Here is a 20,194-nt window from a genome sequence, read left to right on the forward strand (position 1 = left end):
CACCAAGTATCATATTACGAATATTGTCATGAAAGGTCGTGGATTTGATATTTGACATTCTTTTTCTTCTTTGATATATGTACATACTGTACACTCTACTTTCATCTGTTACATTCGCTTCAGTCACTTCCTTCTTGTTCGTCCTTTCACAATTTTATTATTAAGATATTTCGATTCTGAATTTGAAAAAGGATAATTTCTCTTTCTGGCGACAAAACTATACGTATGTCTTACTTGAAATATATAATATATATAATATAATATCCCAATATAACATAACGTATGTGATATAATATCCCAAGGAAAATATCACTTGAAATTACAGTGCAACCTTTTTCGCTACTTTTTCGTGAAAGTTCATGTATAATACAACAGCTTACGTCAACTGACAATGAGTTTCTAGCAAAATAGACAATTTTTATCATAACACCGTCTCGGAGGATAAACTCTGGATGAACGACGAATTACGACAGCAGAGAGAGAACAGAACCGTTTCCGTCGTCAGAGGGTTGGTTAATCCGGTTAGTCCAGAAGTTACTAGTCGAATCAGCCGAAGAGAAAGACATGAACAGTTAAGGATAATCGACGATAGAAGCAAGAGAATTAGTCACCTCTACCGTCCTATTATTGGAGTCAAACTTTTACCTTTGCCAGTAGAAATCCAATCGACTCTTATTTATCGCGTGTCAGCCTGATCACTTTGTTATCAAGAATAAGATTCACCTCGGAAAAATGTTTCAAACTTTTCACTTTACCTTTTTAGATAAATTTGTAAACTAGAACCTGATTTGATCGATAAAGGTTCGCAATAACAAGGCTTATCAATATCTTACCCAGGATAAAATGTTCTTCTTCAAGTATTTCGAATATTTAACAATCCTGTATACATACTTTATTTCAACATATTGTATAATATTATGTACATCATATGTTGTTGATCATTTCAATGGTTAAAATATAAATTAGTCGAATATTTAAAAATTACAAAATACGATAGAATAAAAGAAAGAATGGAAGAAAATGATGAAATTTAGAAATGTTTGATAAAAATTTAACAGTACTTTGCAAAATTGGTATTCGAATATAATGAAACTGGGGCATTTGCGTAGCGAAAACAAAGTTTGAAAATTCGTTGGTTGAAATGAAAATGGAGGGGGTGCGGTGGGTGAGTGGGTGGTTGGGGGAAAGGAAGGTGGTGGCGGAGGAGGAGGAGGAGGAGGAGAGAGCGGGAAGAATATCAGTTACCGCTTGGTTGGAAAGTTGGCTGAGGGTTGCTACGAAGAATACCCATTTTTAATCTGGTAGCTTTCATCTAATATTAACTGGAATTTAAAGGGACTGAGGTAAGAGATTGCGGGTCGAGAATAAAAGAAAAAAGGAAAGACACGGTTAAAATGGAATCACTGGGAAGAGAAAGAATGCATAAATGATTTTACGCCGTAGAAACGACTCATATTTTCATCGTTTAAAGCTCTCTCGACAATTTTGTATTTTCTCGCATAACTTTTTAATGCACAATCTTCCCCACAAAAACGGTCTTAGAGAATCATCGGTATAGCGTTCAGGAATAGTAGAGAATTCAATTAACGATTTAATTGTTGTAAATAATATGTTTCAAATGTTACATAACATGTAAGAATGATGTAAGAATAATTTAGTGGTTTGATCATTTTAATCGCTAATTTTTGTGGAACATTATACCATAAGAGTTGTTAATAATTTGAAAAAATTCAGCTACGTGAAATTTCAGTTTCTTGTTCACGATAAATTTCGAGGATAAAATTTGGAAGAGAAAATTGAACGAAACAGATCGTCGCGCTGTCGTGTCAATCGCAAAATATTTCTATTACTATCGTTATTACCATCTTTGTCCAAAAACTATCTACATGTTTGAGCTCGTTTTAAAGCCCAAAAGAAAAACATTTTCAAGTTTATTTGTAAGATTATATTTACCTTTTTGCTTACGTAAATACATCGATAACAGGCACACGGGAAGAACATAAATTGTTAGTTTCACGCTAGTCATACGAATATGTCTTACTTACTTACTTGGAATGAAAAGTACAATCGTATCGCATTGTATCGTACAATCGTATTTTACGAGAAACATTATTCTTTGCAAAGGAATAATTCATTTAAAAAAATTCATTTTTGATTTTTACATCTGTTTTTTTTTTTTTTGCTCTCATAGAATTTCTCGTCTAATTACAATAAAAGTGACATTTCGTCTCGTTTGAATGGATCGACTTCGTAAGGAAATTGTAACTAGGAGCTAGGCGTTCTGATTGATATGTTAAATTGATATATCAAAATAACATAGAATATACGATGTATTTTCATAATTTGATCGCGTTCGCGGATACAATTATTTTTCAATGTTCTACTTGTATAAAGGAAAGACTATAAATCGCATCACCCAGAGTGTCTCGAAATGTAAAATATGTTAAACAGACATTTTTTGTACTAGAAAAAGCCGCGTATCTCGGGTTCGTGTTTTCTTGAAACTCTAATATGGATTTTTCTAGGAGAACGGCCTCGATCGTTGAATCGTTTGCGTTTTTATCAAACGAAGTATTCACGGAGGTAGTAAAAGTTCAAATGCATCCAGGTGTGAAACGAGGAATCGTGCAAGGGTGTAGGCAAATAAAACTGTCGACATTGCAAGACTTTATTGCCAGTACGCCATTGCTTGGGAGCTGGTTTAGTCAGTTGAGCATTAATGTGCCCGATGTAAATCGAGCTTCGTGTTCTTTCTTTCCTTTACACCTTACACTCTCCTTCGGATCGTTATGCTTTCAGTACATTGGTCTAGCAAGAATGTTCTTGTGCTGTCTTCATTGTACTTCTGTGAGCAGTTCTTTCCCTGGCAGTCACCCGTGAATAATGGCGATTTTATTGTGACAAAGAATCGTTCTTTCGCCTTCTATTCAAACTGTATGACTTGCTTTTTCGTCGAACTAACGTCGAGTTAACAACGACTTTCAGTTATGCATATAATCTCGTATTGCCACGTTATTACTCGCATAAAAGCAATAGAAGGTTAATTTTTCAGAATCGTTTCGATACTTGAAATCTGTACGCTTTAATTTAGTAACAGTTGATATTGTGTTGTTCCCGATATGTTTAACTTTATAACTGCTCCTTCGATTAGATACATCATCGTCCTTCTAAATGTATGTCTATGTTTCTAACAACTGACTTCGCATTTCGAAGTTGATATCTGGAAATTCATTGATTTCAAATGAAAATCAAACATTGCGAGTGTTGTTTCACATACAATCTTTCTTTCTGACATGTGAACATGTAAATATAAAGCGACCAAAGAAGCGATTAACTCCATCGACATAAATCAAATACTTCAATATTTTAAACTAAATCAATTTTTTAAATCTTCAAACGAGATTGATAGGCACCACATTTCTAAATTTTTGTCCAAAATCATTGCTACAATTTGGATGTGTACGTATATCGAAGACCGCAAAATCTATAATACGCTAACATTTAATTTTAAGTTGAATTTTCGAATATTAGAAACGAAAGTCGATATTCTCTTATTGAAACCGATTTAAATTCTCTAATATCGTATGACAATTTATGTTCGTGATAAGAGATCGTAGAGGAGATTGCGAAATGTGTTGTCCAGCTGGGCTTATTACTTGCACCTGCATGAGCACGTGAAAGGCCATACATGTGGCTTTGTAACATGGCGCATGTACTTAAAGATATACATATCTACATATAGACCGTACTTATGCACTACCACGACTGACAACGCGCGGTTAGAATATCCGAATCAGCTAATACAATAAAGCATTTAAGTTTTTATACACTTGTATCTTACAACTTTTACAATTGAATACTTACCAACTTCATTTATATATCTACACTAGTAGAATGGACGAAAATGACGAAGACAATATATATTAGCATCAGATCATGATGGAGAACTTTTGTTGAGTCTTCGATCGCTTGTAAATTCGATTAAACACAAAACATGATTTACTATATCGGTGCCATATCGGTCATCGGAATTAGATCGATCGTAAGATCGTGAAAGTGGAATCGGGAAAGATGCCTGGCCTGGACAGACATACTGGAGAAGCGGACGAGTACTCTGACTTTACGCTGCTTATGGAGAGGATCTAGAAGTCGTTGCAAGAACGTCAGGTAGTGATAATAAATGAGGTGTTGGGAATATAAGAAAAGTGAAAAGGACGCAGGAATCGTTCAAAATTAATTAAGAATATGGCTAACAGGCTAACAGTTGAAAAGAGCTTTAGGGGGTATGCGCATAATTTAGTAAGATTAGATTAATAAGAGATAGGTATCCTCGAATACTTCAAACTCTTATTGTTTCGTTTACAAGTTGAATAAAAAGCGATATAATAATAAATAAAGCGTGTAGAAGTAAAATAAACAAAGTACTAAAACTCGAGAATCGCAAACCAATTTTGAAAGACGAAATACGAATTCTGTAATAATATAGAGATGCATTTCATGTTCAAGATTTGATGCTATTAGACTACTATTCGTAGAGATAATATGAATATTAATACGAATGACTGTGTATACAGTATTATACATTCCATATTTAATTACGTACGTTCTTGTCACGTTTCTCTGCGTACAAATATGTTCATTCAAAAATTTTACACAAGATTTCATAATAGATAATTCATGCACTACACCGTTTCTATTTTTATCAATTATATATATATTTTGTCTGACGATGAGTTACTGCGGAATCACGGTTCTACTCGAGATATCCTTCCGGACGATGTTTTAAGTAAATACATTTATTAAATTACAAATAGGTGTAGCAATAATTATAATAATATAATTATAGATATTATTCATTTATACCCCTAGTTTAACCGCTACGTTACGGCTAAAGAAGAATGACTTCCAGTAGTTCCATTTGCCTGTTACAACCAATACTTATCGGTAGACTCGACTTATTGATTTAAATTGAACGATGAACTGAATTATGAGAAATAATTAGAGGTATTGAAAGTGCAACGACGTGGTCAAGATGTTATGTATCATATAAGCATATACGTATAATACGATAGGTACGTTAAACGATGGTGTCGGATGTACGTATTCGGTTAGATGTACAATAATGTACATATTAGAAGGGAGCAGCAGTTTGCATTGATACCGGTATTTCTCGTGGCTCGAGCCTAACCGACAGAATTCAGATTCCATTTGGCATTCTCGAGAGACAACGGCAGCTGTCGGAATGCACCCGAATCGTCTCTACTGTATAAATACATGCAAACGTAAACACACACTTGCGGAATAGCATAATCTCTTCCTCTCTCTCTCTCTCTCTCTCTCTTTCTCTCTCTTTCTGATTCTGTTTGAATCCATAGATACTTAACTTGCAAGTTTTTAATAACAATAGTTCATCCGTGCATTAATGCTCTTATTTATCGAAGAAATTTCAATTTTTATGTTTCACTCACATTTTTATGTATGTGCCAATGGGTACATATATGTATACAGGGTGGTTGGTAACTGGTGGTACAAACGGAAAGAGGGTGATTCTATGCGAAAAAAGAAGTCGAAAATATAGAATAACAATTTTTCGTTTGAGGCTTTGTTTTCGAGAAAATCGACTTTGAATTTTCGCTCGGTACGCGTGCACTTTATCACGTCTCGTTATAACGGATCTCACTGTAGATTTTTAAAAAAATTAAAAAAAAAGTTGAACAAAAATTTTTATTCTATATTTTCGACTTCTTTTTTCGCGTAGAATCGTCCCCTTTCCGCTTGTACCACCAGTTACCAACCACCCTTTATATATACCAACTTTTTCTTTAGCCTTCTGACATTTCTCAGTTTCACATGTATATGTATTTTTGGTATAATTCAACTTGATATAATAACGTGATTGAATATAACTTGATTAAAAGATTAGTCACGTATATATCGAGTGCCATTACGAAAGAGGCAATATAGAACGCACAGAGATATATGATTTGCTCCCATATAAAAAATTATAGCATCATTCTTCTGGTTATCATTCTTTATTATTACGCATAATTCGTTCATAGTTATATTCGTAGTTATATTCATAGTTCATTCATTGTTGTATTCATAGTTCATTCATAGTTATAGCCAAATCTCAGCACGTTGATTAATGTAACAGTGGATATTTCTATAATCACTATTATCGGTCGTATTAACATATAAGCTCATATTAAAATATAGTATTTTCTGAACCTGATTAGAAATTAATACCGCAAATTTATTTGTTAATAAATTTGAAGTTTTATACTCGAAATAACCAAGAAAAACATAGTTTACAGTGTCCTTTGTCGACTATTGTAGGAAAACTAAATTTAATTCTACTATGTTATCGAGTATACAACGTATATAAATATAATTCTCATTCTAAGGAATTCAATGACGATGATAATGAATATAAATAATAAAACATACAGATATATAAAACGCGAAAAGATTCTTTTGCTCCATGCTTGATTAATAGTAGTCCATGTATAAAGTATAAAGATATGTACAAGCTGTGCGAGGAAGCCTCGAGTTGCTCTCGCGTCGTCTCGTGTTGTCTTTTAAACTCATAAAAGCAAGGTCTAAATGCGCATCGAACGAAGCGAATAAGCAACTGCGAAGTATCTTTAATCTCGCCGGAATACCGCCAATCATTAGCTCGTTCAAAGTCCTGCTATTCCTGTATTCAACGTCAAACCGAAGCATGCCTCACGGTGAGGCAGGTAAGTATACATCTCGCCAGGCAACTCGCGGCTTTGCCTCGTACTTTACATAGCTCAATTATTATCAAAACTTTGGGTATCCGTGATTTAGAGAATATTGTTGCAATTCCTGATTAACACATCTGGCTAACTGTTAAATGCTTCATTTATTTACACTTGCATGATAATTAAATAATTAGGTAATGTCTTTAATATAATCGATTTTTACGTTATTTTTAATTTATAATCAGAAATTATTGATGGTTACGATAAAGCAGAGGTTTGCAAAATAAAGTAACGATAGGTAACGAATGTTACAGACATATAGTAATAATAAAGGATATTAGATCTTAATGGTAATGTCAATTCAATTCTAAAATCACCTTATCTATTATTATGATCTGCGATACATTCAGTTTCTACTTGAAGTTGCACGAAAGTTGTAAGCCGAGTGAACATTTTTTAAAACAATACCGGCTGTTTCATCAATTGAAGGAATAATTTCGAATATTTCATGTTTGACCGGAACAAAGTGTATAAGAAAAGAATCTGGAACAACGATATCATCAACTATTGGCAATTTAGTCACGATCTCGTAATATCGTCATTCAATATCTAACGAATTTTGCCTGATTCGCAAACGACCATCTACGCAGGCAATAGCAGAGGCAATCATTCAAGCCGATTTATCACGTGGCCCGAGCGAACACCAGCGGTCATACATTCTGACTCCAATTTACATCCGAAATCCATTTGGCCGATATGGCATTCGTCACGACATTTGGGTCGATCTACGACTCCTTGAGCACATTCCTTCAGTCGGTCACGCGTCTCAGTTATGAAATCAGCAGTACGTACATGGGTTTTCCGAGCACGATTCTGCAACTAAGATAGTAATAATTCGACTATGTGGAATATCAAGCCAAATAAATAACGAGGGAAATTGGATATATAGGGAGGCAGTGACAAACAGCCAAACATCTCGCGTAAGACATATTAACTAGACTCCCGAGAGTGCTATAATCTCTCTTGTATGTCACTCGTTGCACCGCGCCCGTTACCTACCTACCTACATACATATATGTATAGTGATAGTAACCAGACAAGACTACGGTTCCTTTAGGCAGAATCCCTAGTCGTCGGTTGATTCACAAAGTTGGCTATACATATTCGGATTAGTTTTCAAGCCTTGTTCCACAGTTGGGCATGACTACTGTCGAAAATAATGTTACTGTAGGTTACTTTCTAAAATAAGGTAAATAAGGTAAAAATATGTGTATATAATAAGAAATTCTTCAAATTTGATATACGATTAGAACTATATACTAATATATAGAATATAAGAAAAGAACAGCGAATACTTTCCATCGTTTATCTTTTTATTTTTCCGTGTTTGATTATGCGTGAAAGCATAAATGCTGTTTACAACGTGTTTGCGATAATATTCTCACGATCTATTTATGTAAAATTGAGTATATCATGCTTGATTCAAATTGAGATTAAATAATATCGCATGTTTTTTGATTGAAAATTATTCAATGAATTTGAAATTGTTAACCCAGCCATTTTTTGGATATTATTCATGCGTACCAATACCTATATGACTTGTATCAAATTCAAAAATTAGTAGTATACATACATATAAGGAAAAAATGATCAATAAGAGGTTGCGTATAATCGACCAGTTTCACCTTTAGATAGGCACTTAAGTACATCAAGTACATTTCGTCAGCATGTAACTAATACATAAATATTAATTTCCTATTGAATGAAATTAACTCGTGAAATTCCTGTAACGCTTTAACAGATATGCATGTTTTCGAAAATACGCGTACATAACTTTCTGTCGATATAAATATAAAATTATTAGTCGAAATCGTAAGAAATGGGAAATAAATAAAAGATAGAAATTAGAATCTAATTGACACGTATTGTCTTAACAGTAAAATCAAGGAATTTTATCGAGCATCCCATTCACGTAGCTATCTTTTTTTTTTTTTTTCTTTCATATTGATTGCCACTACAGCAATTTATCTTTCCTTCTACCCCACGCGAGGTCACCTTAGATATGAAAGCTTCGAGTAGCCAGCACATGCAAGCACGCAAAAATATCATTACATCATAAAACACGAGGTGATCCTTTGAAACTAGCGATGCATATCGGTTAGCTTATATTTTCGTTCAAATATTTCTTCGATTATGAGACTTTAATTTGGCTTGCGATTTTATTAAGGAACTTCTATCGATAGTTTGATTATCGATGTATACGTATATTACCTAGAATAAATTTTAATTCGATATGGAGACATATCAAGCATGTATCACCTTTTTAGTTCTCCGGTAAAAAGGTTATTCTTGACACGGTTCGCATTCATATACTCGTTTGTATGATAAAATTGTTGTCCATGTTGGCAAAATACCTCGAAGCGTTAATTAATCCATTAATTGATGCAAAAAGTTAATTATTGATACTTAATGGTCATGTCGACCACATAACTTACACGTATGTAGCTCGGATCTATTGTCATACGATTTTCATTACTTCGTTAAATATGAGAAAAATATATGACTAAGAATCGTATATTATCGTCACTTATTTAACCTACCGTTACTTATAACGAGTCTTCGCGCCCGCTTCCCATCGTCCACGCCGCTTATCGGCCGTTATCATCCGTTTTCGGGAACCGTTACTTTACCGAGCCCGATATTCCTGTTTCTGGCAGTCAATACAAAAAGTTTATCCTTGAAACGAATGGCTCAAGTACAAGTATTCAAGCGATTCGAGTATTGAAGCGATGGTCGCCCTTACAAACATTTTGACATCGTCGGTGTTGTCATTATATAATATCGCATCGTCGCTGACTATATTATGGTGGCGAGCCGCGAGACAAAAGTCACAGAAACACTGGTTCTGCGGTTTGTCGATTTGCCACCCATCCGCCACAGATGTCTCCGAATCTCGAACACTTACATAGAACGTTTACATTTTAAATAAGATGAAGCAAAATAAGACAATATGTTTGCTAAGACGGAACGTTCAGGTTTCCAAATTTTATAAATGCTAGCATTATCTGCCTTATTCTTGTTTCTGAAGATATTAATATCGTAATCGTTATAATTTTTATTATAATTTGCAGTTGTTGTGCGAATATTACAACAAATTTTGAAACAAGTTTTTGCCTGAAGAGAGATCTCTAGTACATTAATAACAAATATTTTGTTAGAAAAATGAAAATTTCAAACGACAATAAATATTTTATATTACAGGATCAACAGTAACAACAAGAGCAGTTCTTCAAGGTACGGCAGAGTTGTCATGTGATATCCGTCCACCTCAACAAAATGATTCCGTAATTTTAGTTGTTTGGTACAAAAGCGATACCACACCTATTTACAGGTAAATGAACAAACTTTCATGTAGAAAATTTCTGCGTCTTGGATATTAATCCGAGTGTTCGAACCTTATATTATGTTCAATTAGTTCTTTTTTTATTGTATTTTGTATACATTATTAAAAGTATATCTTAAATAGTAAATTTCGGTTATTTTATACAGTACGCTTCGTTTTACAGTTCGTTTATCGCAGAAAATTCATAATGTATAATAGTTTACAAATATAATTGTCAAGTTTGCACGAGGAAATTGAGGAATAATGTATCGATTCGAAAAAATAAAGAATAGCGAAAACAAAATTGCTGAAAACTTTTATCAGGATCATTTACAAACGAACAAGTCTCGCGCAAAGTTGGGAAAAATTACAACGAATCTCAGAGTTTTAAGAATCAGAATGTTAAATATAATTGTTTTCAAAGTATTAAATTAAGAATATATTGTTTCAGTTACGATATGAGAGGCAAACATTCTGAAAAAGCTTCTCATTGGAATAATAAGGACCATCTAAACGACCGTGCATTCTTTAGAACTGTCACTGAACCAGCAACATTAAACATCAATCACATTGAAGAAAGAGACGAAGGTGAATACAGATGTCGAGTAGATTTCGCGAAGAGTCCTTCCAGAAATTCAAGAATTAACCTGATGGTCATAGGTTTGTATTATACGGACTTTCACTATATTTAGTAACATTGAATTCGTTACATATCAATTTATTATGTATCTCATAAGTTTTATGCATTTGTAATTTTTTATATTGGAAAACATACATTTGCTGGTCAAAACTCACATCTCTCATAACTCACAAATACCTGATGATCTGACTCGGTATAAAATGGTATCTATTGTTAAAAATGGGGAAAATTTGTAGGTCTTTTGGAACGTGTACGTAGCTGATTTTAACGATATTTATGCAACATTAATATAGTTTCTATACACATACCGCGATATTATTGATCTGCGAAAGAATAATCGTTTCAAGAACTAGAAAGGAGGGTGTTACAAAATGTCAGTTTCGGGGATCGCTTTGAGTTGAAAAATTCATGCAAACTCTCTAAAAATGTCTGTCACGGAACAAAAGTGTCCTTATCGCTTTTCCGAAAAATAATGGAAAAGTTGTTAAAAATGAATCCAAACACGCGAATATGATAGTGATCAAACTCACCTAACTCGTTATAATTCATCATATTTCTTGTCAAAATAATTAATGAAAAAATCAGTTTATCGTCGACTGAATTGTCCTGAGCGTATCATAAACTCTGCAGTCCAAGTCGCTTATTTTTATTCTTAATTTATTAACGCCAAAACTAACTAACGTTAACAACTAGTACTTGAGGGTTATTCGAATAAAATTATAGTCATACATAATCGAAACTTTAATTCAACGTTGCAGTCAATCGTTCGCTGAATAACCAATAACAATTAGAGTAATTTTATACGATATTATTTTATACGAAATTATCTAAATAAATCTTTTAACCCAGTAGTGCTCAATTCCGAATTCTAAACAATTAGTCACAAACGATGAACGATGATATGTCGCCACATAGATAATTAATTAATAATCCCCCTTCTTGGAGAACGGTTGGTTTATAAATCGGTTAATTGGTCGTGTCATTAGGATATTGTACCATCTGTTCGTGCCTTATAATAATACAAATAGCAAAGATACGTGCAATTAATAATATATTCAATAAGAATGTTTTATTTTCGTATATTACAGTACCACCGCATAAACCAAATATTATTGATGAACGTGGAACTGTGCCAGCGGTAGCAGGTCCGTATGAAGAAGGTGGTGATATGAAATTACAATGTCTTGTTTCTGGAGGTGAGTTTTCCCTATTGTTCTCTATTTATATTTCTACCAAGAGTGAAAAATTATTACGTTCGTATTCAAGTTTTCTGCATAAACATATCAAATTATTTTCAAGTAATAACATTGAGAATTGAACAATTAACGTGGAACCGAGGATATCGTCCAACATGTAATATAAATTATCTTACAATTATTTTCTCAACAAAAGACGAACGTCTCTGTACGATACACGACAGCTTGGAAGGAATTGACAAATATTCGCTATTTCACGAGCTGTTACTGTCAGTGCCATGTAGGTATAAACAATATTTTTCGGTCGTTCTTGAAAGGTTCTTACGTTCAAAAAAGGAAAAAATGCTAGCAACCGTTTATTTTTCGTCCAAGCGATATAGACAGTTCAATGCGGAGTAGCTGAATAACAATTAGAAGCAAGCAAGTATAGGTATGATTCGATTATGTTTGATGAAAGATCTCATTATAGAGAAATTTTATAATACTATTATATCGTTATTTTTTACAATTTTGTTATTATAAATCAACTTAGATTTAATTACACGTATAGTTAGACACGGTATTAAACATTACTTCCAAAATAACATATTTCCGATATTCAGAAAGTTATAAATCAATTAAAGATTTACAATATTTTAAATACTCTATGGACATATTGGAGATTATTGGTATTCAGTATTTGAATCTGCCGCTTTCGTTTAACATTTTAAACGGTCTTTACCGTCTCTTACAAGCGTGTATGTAGCGTTGCGTTGAGTATGCCCCCTACGCCCTACCGTACACGATATGATTTGTTTCAAGGCATGCCACCAGATCAGGTTTCATACGAGGCAAGCTGCATCTCTTGGGACTTACTTGCAAGAGTAGTTTGGACATGGGCATCTTCCATGAAATTGAATATCATTTCTGTGCGAAAAAAAGTTGCAATTGGTTAGTTGTAGTAGTAGTAGACGTGTGTATTGATACGATAATAGATATGTGTGTAATGAAGAGCAAGAAATACCACGAAAAAAAGGGAGAAAACGGTCTCGAAGAATTGACTGAGTGCCAATTTTATTATTACTATTGTATTCGATCTCATCTTAATCAAGAAAATTTCACCAATGCGTTAATGAAATTTTTAGAAATAAAAGAAAATTCCGTGGTTGCATTAATGTCTTATCTCATTGGTACGAGGGCGAAATGGCGAAATGGTACGGCTCCGGTGTGCGACCCTCTCAAGTGCACGAGATAACGTCACGGGGATAGAGATGACACAACGACGGCAAAGATCGATGATATAAACAATGCAGTCTGACCGTATTCTGCACATACACGAGATCAAAAGTAATCACGAGGCCAAGTAATATCTGACCGACAAATGAACAAAAGGCACCTGATCTGTCGGAACATAACCTACCGCTACATGCTAGAATATACGGAACTCTCGATCCGTTTTCGGTGGTTTCGTACCTACGTCACGCAGTACAAGAAATTTAATCATGACCTATTATCGAGTTCCATTGGTATTAACAAAATATCTTCATCTACCGGACCTCATCCCGCCCCGACCATACGGTAGACCATAAACAAACACTAACCTTCCACGGCCAGCTACCCACCTCATCGGGTACAAGATCGTAATAGGGCTTAAAATTAAAGTTTACGACTTTTACTTTACAAATGAAGGGGTCTGCCTAATTTCTGCCTACCGCAAGCAGGCGGCGGACCAGTTCTTCAACACGCACGACACGTTGGCTGTATTCGGTGAACTTGTAGAACCGTTTCGTCCATTTTCACTTCGACGATTCTCGAATATATTGCAAAGCTCAACAGTTTGAACAATTTTTCCCTATACGTGTAACCGAGATATTAAAAATGCTAACTCAAACCCCCAATAGAATTATAGACAGAAGACGGATGGGGCGATCGGCAACCAATACTGGATGCATACGCTATCATAGATACACACAACTGTAGGCAGAAATACACTGTATTTATACCTACAGGTTCTTGCGAATATCCGCAAAATTAAGCGAATCCGGCGGTTATACGTGTATAGGAAAAAGTTTCTCAGAACGTTGATTTCTATAACATATTCAAAAGTCATCGAAATCGGGGATGACAAAACGGTTCTACAAGTTCAAAGTATATATTTTTTAAAATTAATGTCGATGCGTATAGATATTTTAAATTTCGGAATTTTTATACGAAGTTCGCCATGACTGAAAGAGGTTTTCAATTAAATTCTCGCAGTTTCTCGAAAAAGCCTGCAATACCCAGTACAAAAATATTACATCTTTTTCATATCGGTAATCCAATATCATTCGAATCACGTTGAGACATGACCCTTCGAATTTCTTGTTTATAATGTGTTATTAAGTGACTGAGAACGAACCACGAAAATTGCCATCTACAATACGAAATCAAGGAAAGAAACGTTATACTCGGAAATTATAGCCAATACGGTAAAAAAAAATTTCACGTCTCCGTAACTTTTTTGCCAGCTAGATATCCGAGTATAGCTATCAAGCGTTCGTCGGCAGATACGGCCTCCCGCGTTACAGTATATTTTCCCCCAAATGTACAGTTGAATTAAATTTAAAACAATATCAAATTTTTCTTTATCCATTCGTACATAGTACAAAAAATCTTTTGCCTCGTTTTGCCGCAATTCTTCTAATAATACTACACGCGAAAATGCATCTCCTGCAATCAGCCAATATCTTCATCATTTTCTCTTTTTCTCTCTTTTACATGGTACCTCTCCCCCTTCGATTCGCATAGCTACCGCTACACCAATCGCAATCTCTTTTTTTCAGAGACACATTTTCTAACGTCATTTCGCTTCGAAGTCAAAACGGATACTGACTGTGAGTAGGTTTCATGAGGGCCACACTAGACTTCATGAGACCCAGCTCGCTTCGCATGAGCTTTCGTCTCGAGGCATACCTCGAGGAAAATCTCTTCATGTAGGGCCCGCTTTAAGAAGAACTGTGTAATAGAGTTATTTCTTTCTTTTTATTTCTAATAAGTAAATACATATTTATTTTATCACTTCGACAAATGATCTATTCAATAATTGGATTATAAATAATAGTCAACAGATATTTGACCTACTTATATTTATATGTTGTTTACTAGGTCGACCAGAGCCAAAAGTGAGATGGTGGCGGGGAGAAATGCTCCTTGATTCGAAAGATGAGCCAGGAGAGTTTCCATCCCTTCGTAGAAATGCCTTAATAGTAAGGGAACTTTCAAGAGCTGATCTTCATGCGGTATTTACTTGTCAAGCATCCAACAACAATATCAGTCAACCTGTCTCTGCATCGGTTGCAATTGAAATGCATTGTAAGTTTCGTTATAGTATATGATACTGTATTTAAATACCATTTAAGTACGATACGAATTTATTTGTTCAATCGCGAGAAGCGGGACGGGATAGTTCGTAGGACATTGTCCTGTAATAGAGTTTGTTCTTGGTTTTGTGTCAAAATTATAGTACCGAACCGTTTTAGAGCCACGTATTTCTTATTTTTAGCTAGCTATACATTTATATATATATATATATATATATATGTCGGAGCGGACATTAGAATTAGGGTTAGGGGCGTGAAACGAATCTTCGTTTGGGTTACACGTTGTCGTTATGCAATAGAGAAGACATTGACTAGTGCAAATACGATTATTATAGAGCCGGACAAGTAACCGTGGTAGTAAGGCACTCGAGAAACTAATGACAATGATCCTAGGTTCAATAACGAATCCGCGGTCGACGGGATGATAGATGAACGTACTCACAAAATCTAAGTCGGATGCGTGATATTCACTGGTCGTACAGGGTTACTCCTTTCATCAGTGAGATCGCGAACGAGAATGCCTTTCCCGTCCCGATGATGCCACAGAGGAAAACTATAATGGGGTGTGTCTAAGGATACGAGATCATCGGATTCGTCGAGAAAAGCCTTCGTTCAGAAAGTAAGGGAAATTGACGTTGCTGCTAATTGGTCAATCTCCATATCGGTGGTTAGAAAAAGATGCTAGCCGCCTTCGAGGGAAAGTTGCTAGTGGGAGACGCCGCTCGTTGAAAAATATGTCTCCCCTATCTTCCCGTAGTTGGGACAAAGACTGTTTGTCTGTTTGAAGGACTTTAGTTAACTAAACCTTAAGATTTATAACGGGCCCTCGGGCTAGCCGAACATGTACTGCGGAGACGCATCGACATCTGGCAATCATCTTACTCGAAGAATAGGGTCTGCGTGTGGCGAGCCACGGGACAGAAACCGTTGGAATGTTTACTGTCGCGTGTCGCCACGAATATTTCCTTTAAGGAGAGCTATAGAATTACTCCATACCTTTGCTAGGCAAAGCGTTCATCCCGTGACCGCGGCTACGTTCGGCGACTGACTGTCGCCTCGAGCCCAAGCTCATTATCACAACTCTCGAACAATTACAATCGGATTGAATAACTACAATTGTTCAATTACAGACTCCGGTGTTCTTTCATCTCCGACATATATATATATATATATATATATATATATATATATACATAATGTATATTTACTAATTGTAGTACATATTCATCATAATTAATATTGTAATTGTAATTGTTGTTTATTTTTGTACTATTTTATTCACTATGGATTTAGATCTTCGATAATACAATCTCAAACTAACTTATAGCAGTGTTATATTTTTCTAGAATGGAAAATGATTGGTAAAAAAGAAATTAACATAGCGATTCAATTACATACGATATTGTCGCCACGATATCATTCATTCTATGAGAGAGTCCATATGCGCGCGCGTACACACACACACACACACACACACACACACACACACAAATCCCATTCAATTAAACTCTTATATTTATATCCCTTGTTTCGTGAAAGAATTTCAGCTTACTATAACAATTACTTAATTTGTTTTGTACGTACCGGTTTTATAGTATATATAATTGTCTTTATTTACCATTTCTTTAACAATTATAATATACATTACAAGTTCATGTATCTCGAATCCTTGTTGAAATTATTTATTTATTTATTTCGTACGTATAAACAGAATAGCAAGTTTCGTGAAACACATGCGACAGAAAATTTATTTGCTTCAATTGCCAATTTCATCGAAAAGGACGTAAAACGAAGAAAAAGAAATAGAAAATTCTGACTCCTCTGTGCTTTAAATTTAGGCGCGCGGGTGTGTGTATGTGTGTGGTCTACTCAAATGTATTTAAGTGAAAGTCAAGAAAAGTTAACAAAAACACTGTAATTCGTAATATAACGTTGCGAGTATTTAACAGCTACGGCGTGTGAAGCTAGTATTACGGCTGAAAATTAAGAAAATATTTGTCATTGATATCCGGTACATGGATTACATAGTTACTTATACCCGTGTATCGTGAACTATACATACTTGAAGAAAATTACTGTAAAGAATAGTTGTAAATAAGGAACTATGCAAGAGAAACATCGATCGCATAATAACATTATTTATACAAATGGACTTTTTAAAAGTCTATTTAGTCATCACGGTCATATTCGTCACTCAAAAGCACAAAATTCTTTCATTCGTTCATAATTTCTCTATCTCTAATCATTTCCGAGATATTGTAGAAAATATATTTCTGATACTAAGTGTGGACGATTGCCGATTAAAGAAAGAAAGAAAAAATTAAAAAGAATACGTATCGGCTAGGCTGTGAATCTACAAAGTTTCATGAAAATTGGCGTTTCAGACTTAGGCGATGTTCCTTGTATATCAAATAGATTATTATCGACCTATATATAATACACTAAATCTATATATACTATTTCATTAAATCTGTTATTCTTTTCAGTGAAACCATTGTCTGTGGCAATATTAAGTAATGAGCACGCACCCCTTAGCGCTGGACGAAAATATGACATAAACTGTATGACTGTTGGATCCAGGCCTCCAGCAAAGTTATCGTGGTACATGGATGGAAAGAAACTGAGTAATTACACGGAAAAGGTATCTTGCTTTGTATCGTTAACTTTATAAAGATTTTCACTAATATATGATTTCATATTTTGTTAAATAGTGATAGATAATAGCAAACAGATTATAATAATACAATAATTTGCATTACAGAGTCTAGCTTCGTAATCTGTTCTAACGTTATAATCTTTAAATATGTTTTCATCGAAACATGTCTATAACACGAATTATCTTAAACACCTCTATAAAAAGACCTTTTTTGTACACAATACATGCTTCTAAGGTATGTAATTACATTATATTCACGTTGCAAGTTTGGAGGATAAAAGCTGCTCGCTTTTCTACATTTCCATATATTGTACGTATCGGTGTAGCCTTTATAAAATCTTGATTGATCCTCGGAATATATTTGGAAGAATTAAACTCATGTAACTATACACATGTAGGTTTAGGAGGAAGAATCACGGCACAAACATAAGTCATGGATTGCGTTTGAAATCGAAGCTATAACGAAATTAAAATTGGAAGTACATATATTAACACAATCAATTGCAGATCTTACGATCAGTATTCGCGACTCACTTATTCTTCTCTCGCCGGACGGTCGTTAAATTTTCCGCATACAAATCTCGACGTACAACTTTTTCCGAAAGCAATCCGACTCTCTTGAACCTCAATTCTCTATTCCATTGGTCTGCCCGTTCACCGCCACCGTTTGTACTTTATACGTAGACAGTGTCGCCTCGAAATAAGTAGCACGACCGGGACCGGACAATTGCTTATTACAAGTCAGGTATGTTATTCGGCTTGACTTTTTTTTCGAACGAAACACGAGAGAACACACGGAGAACGAGCAAGAGGCTCGAGACAGCGGCCGATCATAAAGCGATCGGCATATAACACGCGATCATCGCCTAATACTGTTATGAGAAAGCATCATAAGTATTCTATTCGTCTTTTGTCAACCGGCGTTCGCTGTTCATTTGACCATACAAATTTACGAACAAATTACATTTTCTTTCGTACTCGTCCCCGGATCTCTTACTCTGTTGGCGACTTCAAATAAAGAAGAGGGAATTGTGAGTTGCTTATTTCGAGTCAAAATTCTGTGTGTTGTACTGATCGGTACGACGAGGCGCACGCTTATACGTTCGAACTCTCTTGCCGAAATTAAATTGTCGCGTCGTTGCCGATGAACCGGCTCTGACTTTTCCCTTTTTTCCTTCATTTTCCTGCAACGGTAAACGGTTCGTCTACGGTTCGGCTACGGTTTTCGCTCTTGCCTCGCTGCCTTGCCGTTCCAACGGTCGCAAACATACATCTGTACACACACGTGCGCTCTCCTTATATATATATATATATATATATATATATATATATCTTAGAATAGTACTGCATAATAGCGTCCATGGGATAATTCCATGAATTTGTATTTATTTTCTCATATTGAAGGTATCTCAAGATGGTAACATGACAAGTTCGACGTTGATATTGAAACCTACGTTGCTTGATCACGATAAAGTAATCACTTGCCGTGCAGAAAATTTCGAAATTCAACGAGGTATAGTCGAAGACACATGGAAATTAAATGTATTCTGTAAGTATAAAATTATTTTATATAAAATATTTTTCAAGAATACAAACTATTGCAATTTCAATACTTTTATGGATATTCACTTTTATAATATTTACTCCTTCTGTTTTTATTTTTCAGTTGTACCAATTTTACATCTGGAGTTAGGATCGAATATGAATCCAGACGATATCGAGGAAGGCGATGACGTATACTTTGAATGCAAAGTTCATGCTAATCCTGGCGCTTACAAAGTTATATGGAGGCACAATGTAAATTTTAGTTGAATATACATGTAAACATATTATGTTATATAACATGTTTATGTATGTATATATATATATATATATATATATATATATATATATACATACATATAGGTCTATATATATATATATATATATATATATATATATATATATATATATAGGTCTATTCTAAACTATATAAATGAAGCTAATAATAAGGCTATAAATAGGGCTAATGTTTGATTTAATCCATCAATTTGTCCATACCGTTACAGGGAAATATTATTCAGAACAATGCAAAGAATGGTGTAATAGTGCAACAATATGGCTTGGCTTTGAGGGAAGTTAATCGTTCTCAAGCAGGCAATTATACTTGTATTGCTAGCAACGTCGAGGGAGATGGTTACAGTAATACTGTCGAACTTAAAATCATGTGTAAGTTTCTGATGCTTCTAAACCTCTTTCACTTTAGAATATAGAATAC

The 20,194-nt window shown here is 34.7% G+C and overlaps 1 protein-coding gene across 15 annotated transcripts in view; it reads left to right on the forward strand.

The window, feature by feature from the left end:
* The window catches only part of LOC126863418 (synaptogenesis protein syg-2-like), a 95,767-nt gene that overhangs the window by 64,898 nt on the left and 10,675 nt on the right, over positions 1-20,194 (forward strand). For 13 of the 15 annotated variants that reach the window (XM_050613544.1, XM_050613543.1, XM_050613541.1 and 10 more), the window contains 9 exons: positions 9,987-10,116; positions 10,559-10,767; positions 11,836-11,943; positions 12,047-12,223; positions 15,067-15,273; positions 17,768-17,922; positions 19,342-19,486; positions 19,604-19,734; positions 19,986-20,145. In XM_050613544.1, coding sequence (XP_050469501.1) covers positions 9,987-10,116; positions 10,559-10,767; positions 11,836-11,943; positions 12,047-12,223; positions 15,067-15,273; positions 17,768-17,922; positions 19,342-19,486; positions 19,604-19,734; positions 19,986-20,145 — 1,422 coding nt within the window. The remainder of the gene's footprint in view (positions 1-9,986; positions 10,117-10,558; positions 10,768-11,835; positions 11,944-12,046; positions 12,224-15,066; positions 15,274-17,767; positions 17,923-19,341; positions 19,487-19,603; positions 19,735-19,985; positions 20,146-20,194) is intronic. The other 2 variants (XM_050613549.1, XM_050613555.1) reach the window with 1 other exon arrangement.

Source organism: Bombus huntii, chromosome 3 (genome assembly GCF_024542735.1).
Source record: "Bombus huntii isolate Logan2020A chromosome 3, iyBomHunt1.1, whole genome shotgun sequence".
Lineage (NCBI taxonomy): Eukaryota > Metazoa > Arthropoda > Insecta > Hymenoptera > Apidae > Bombus > Bombus huntii.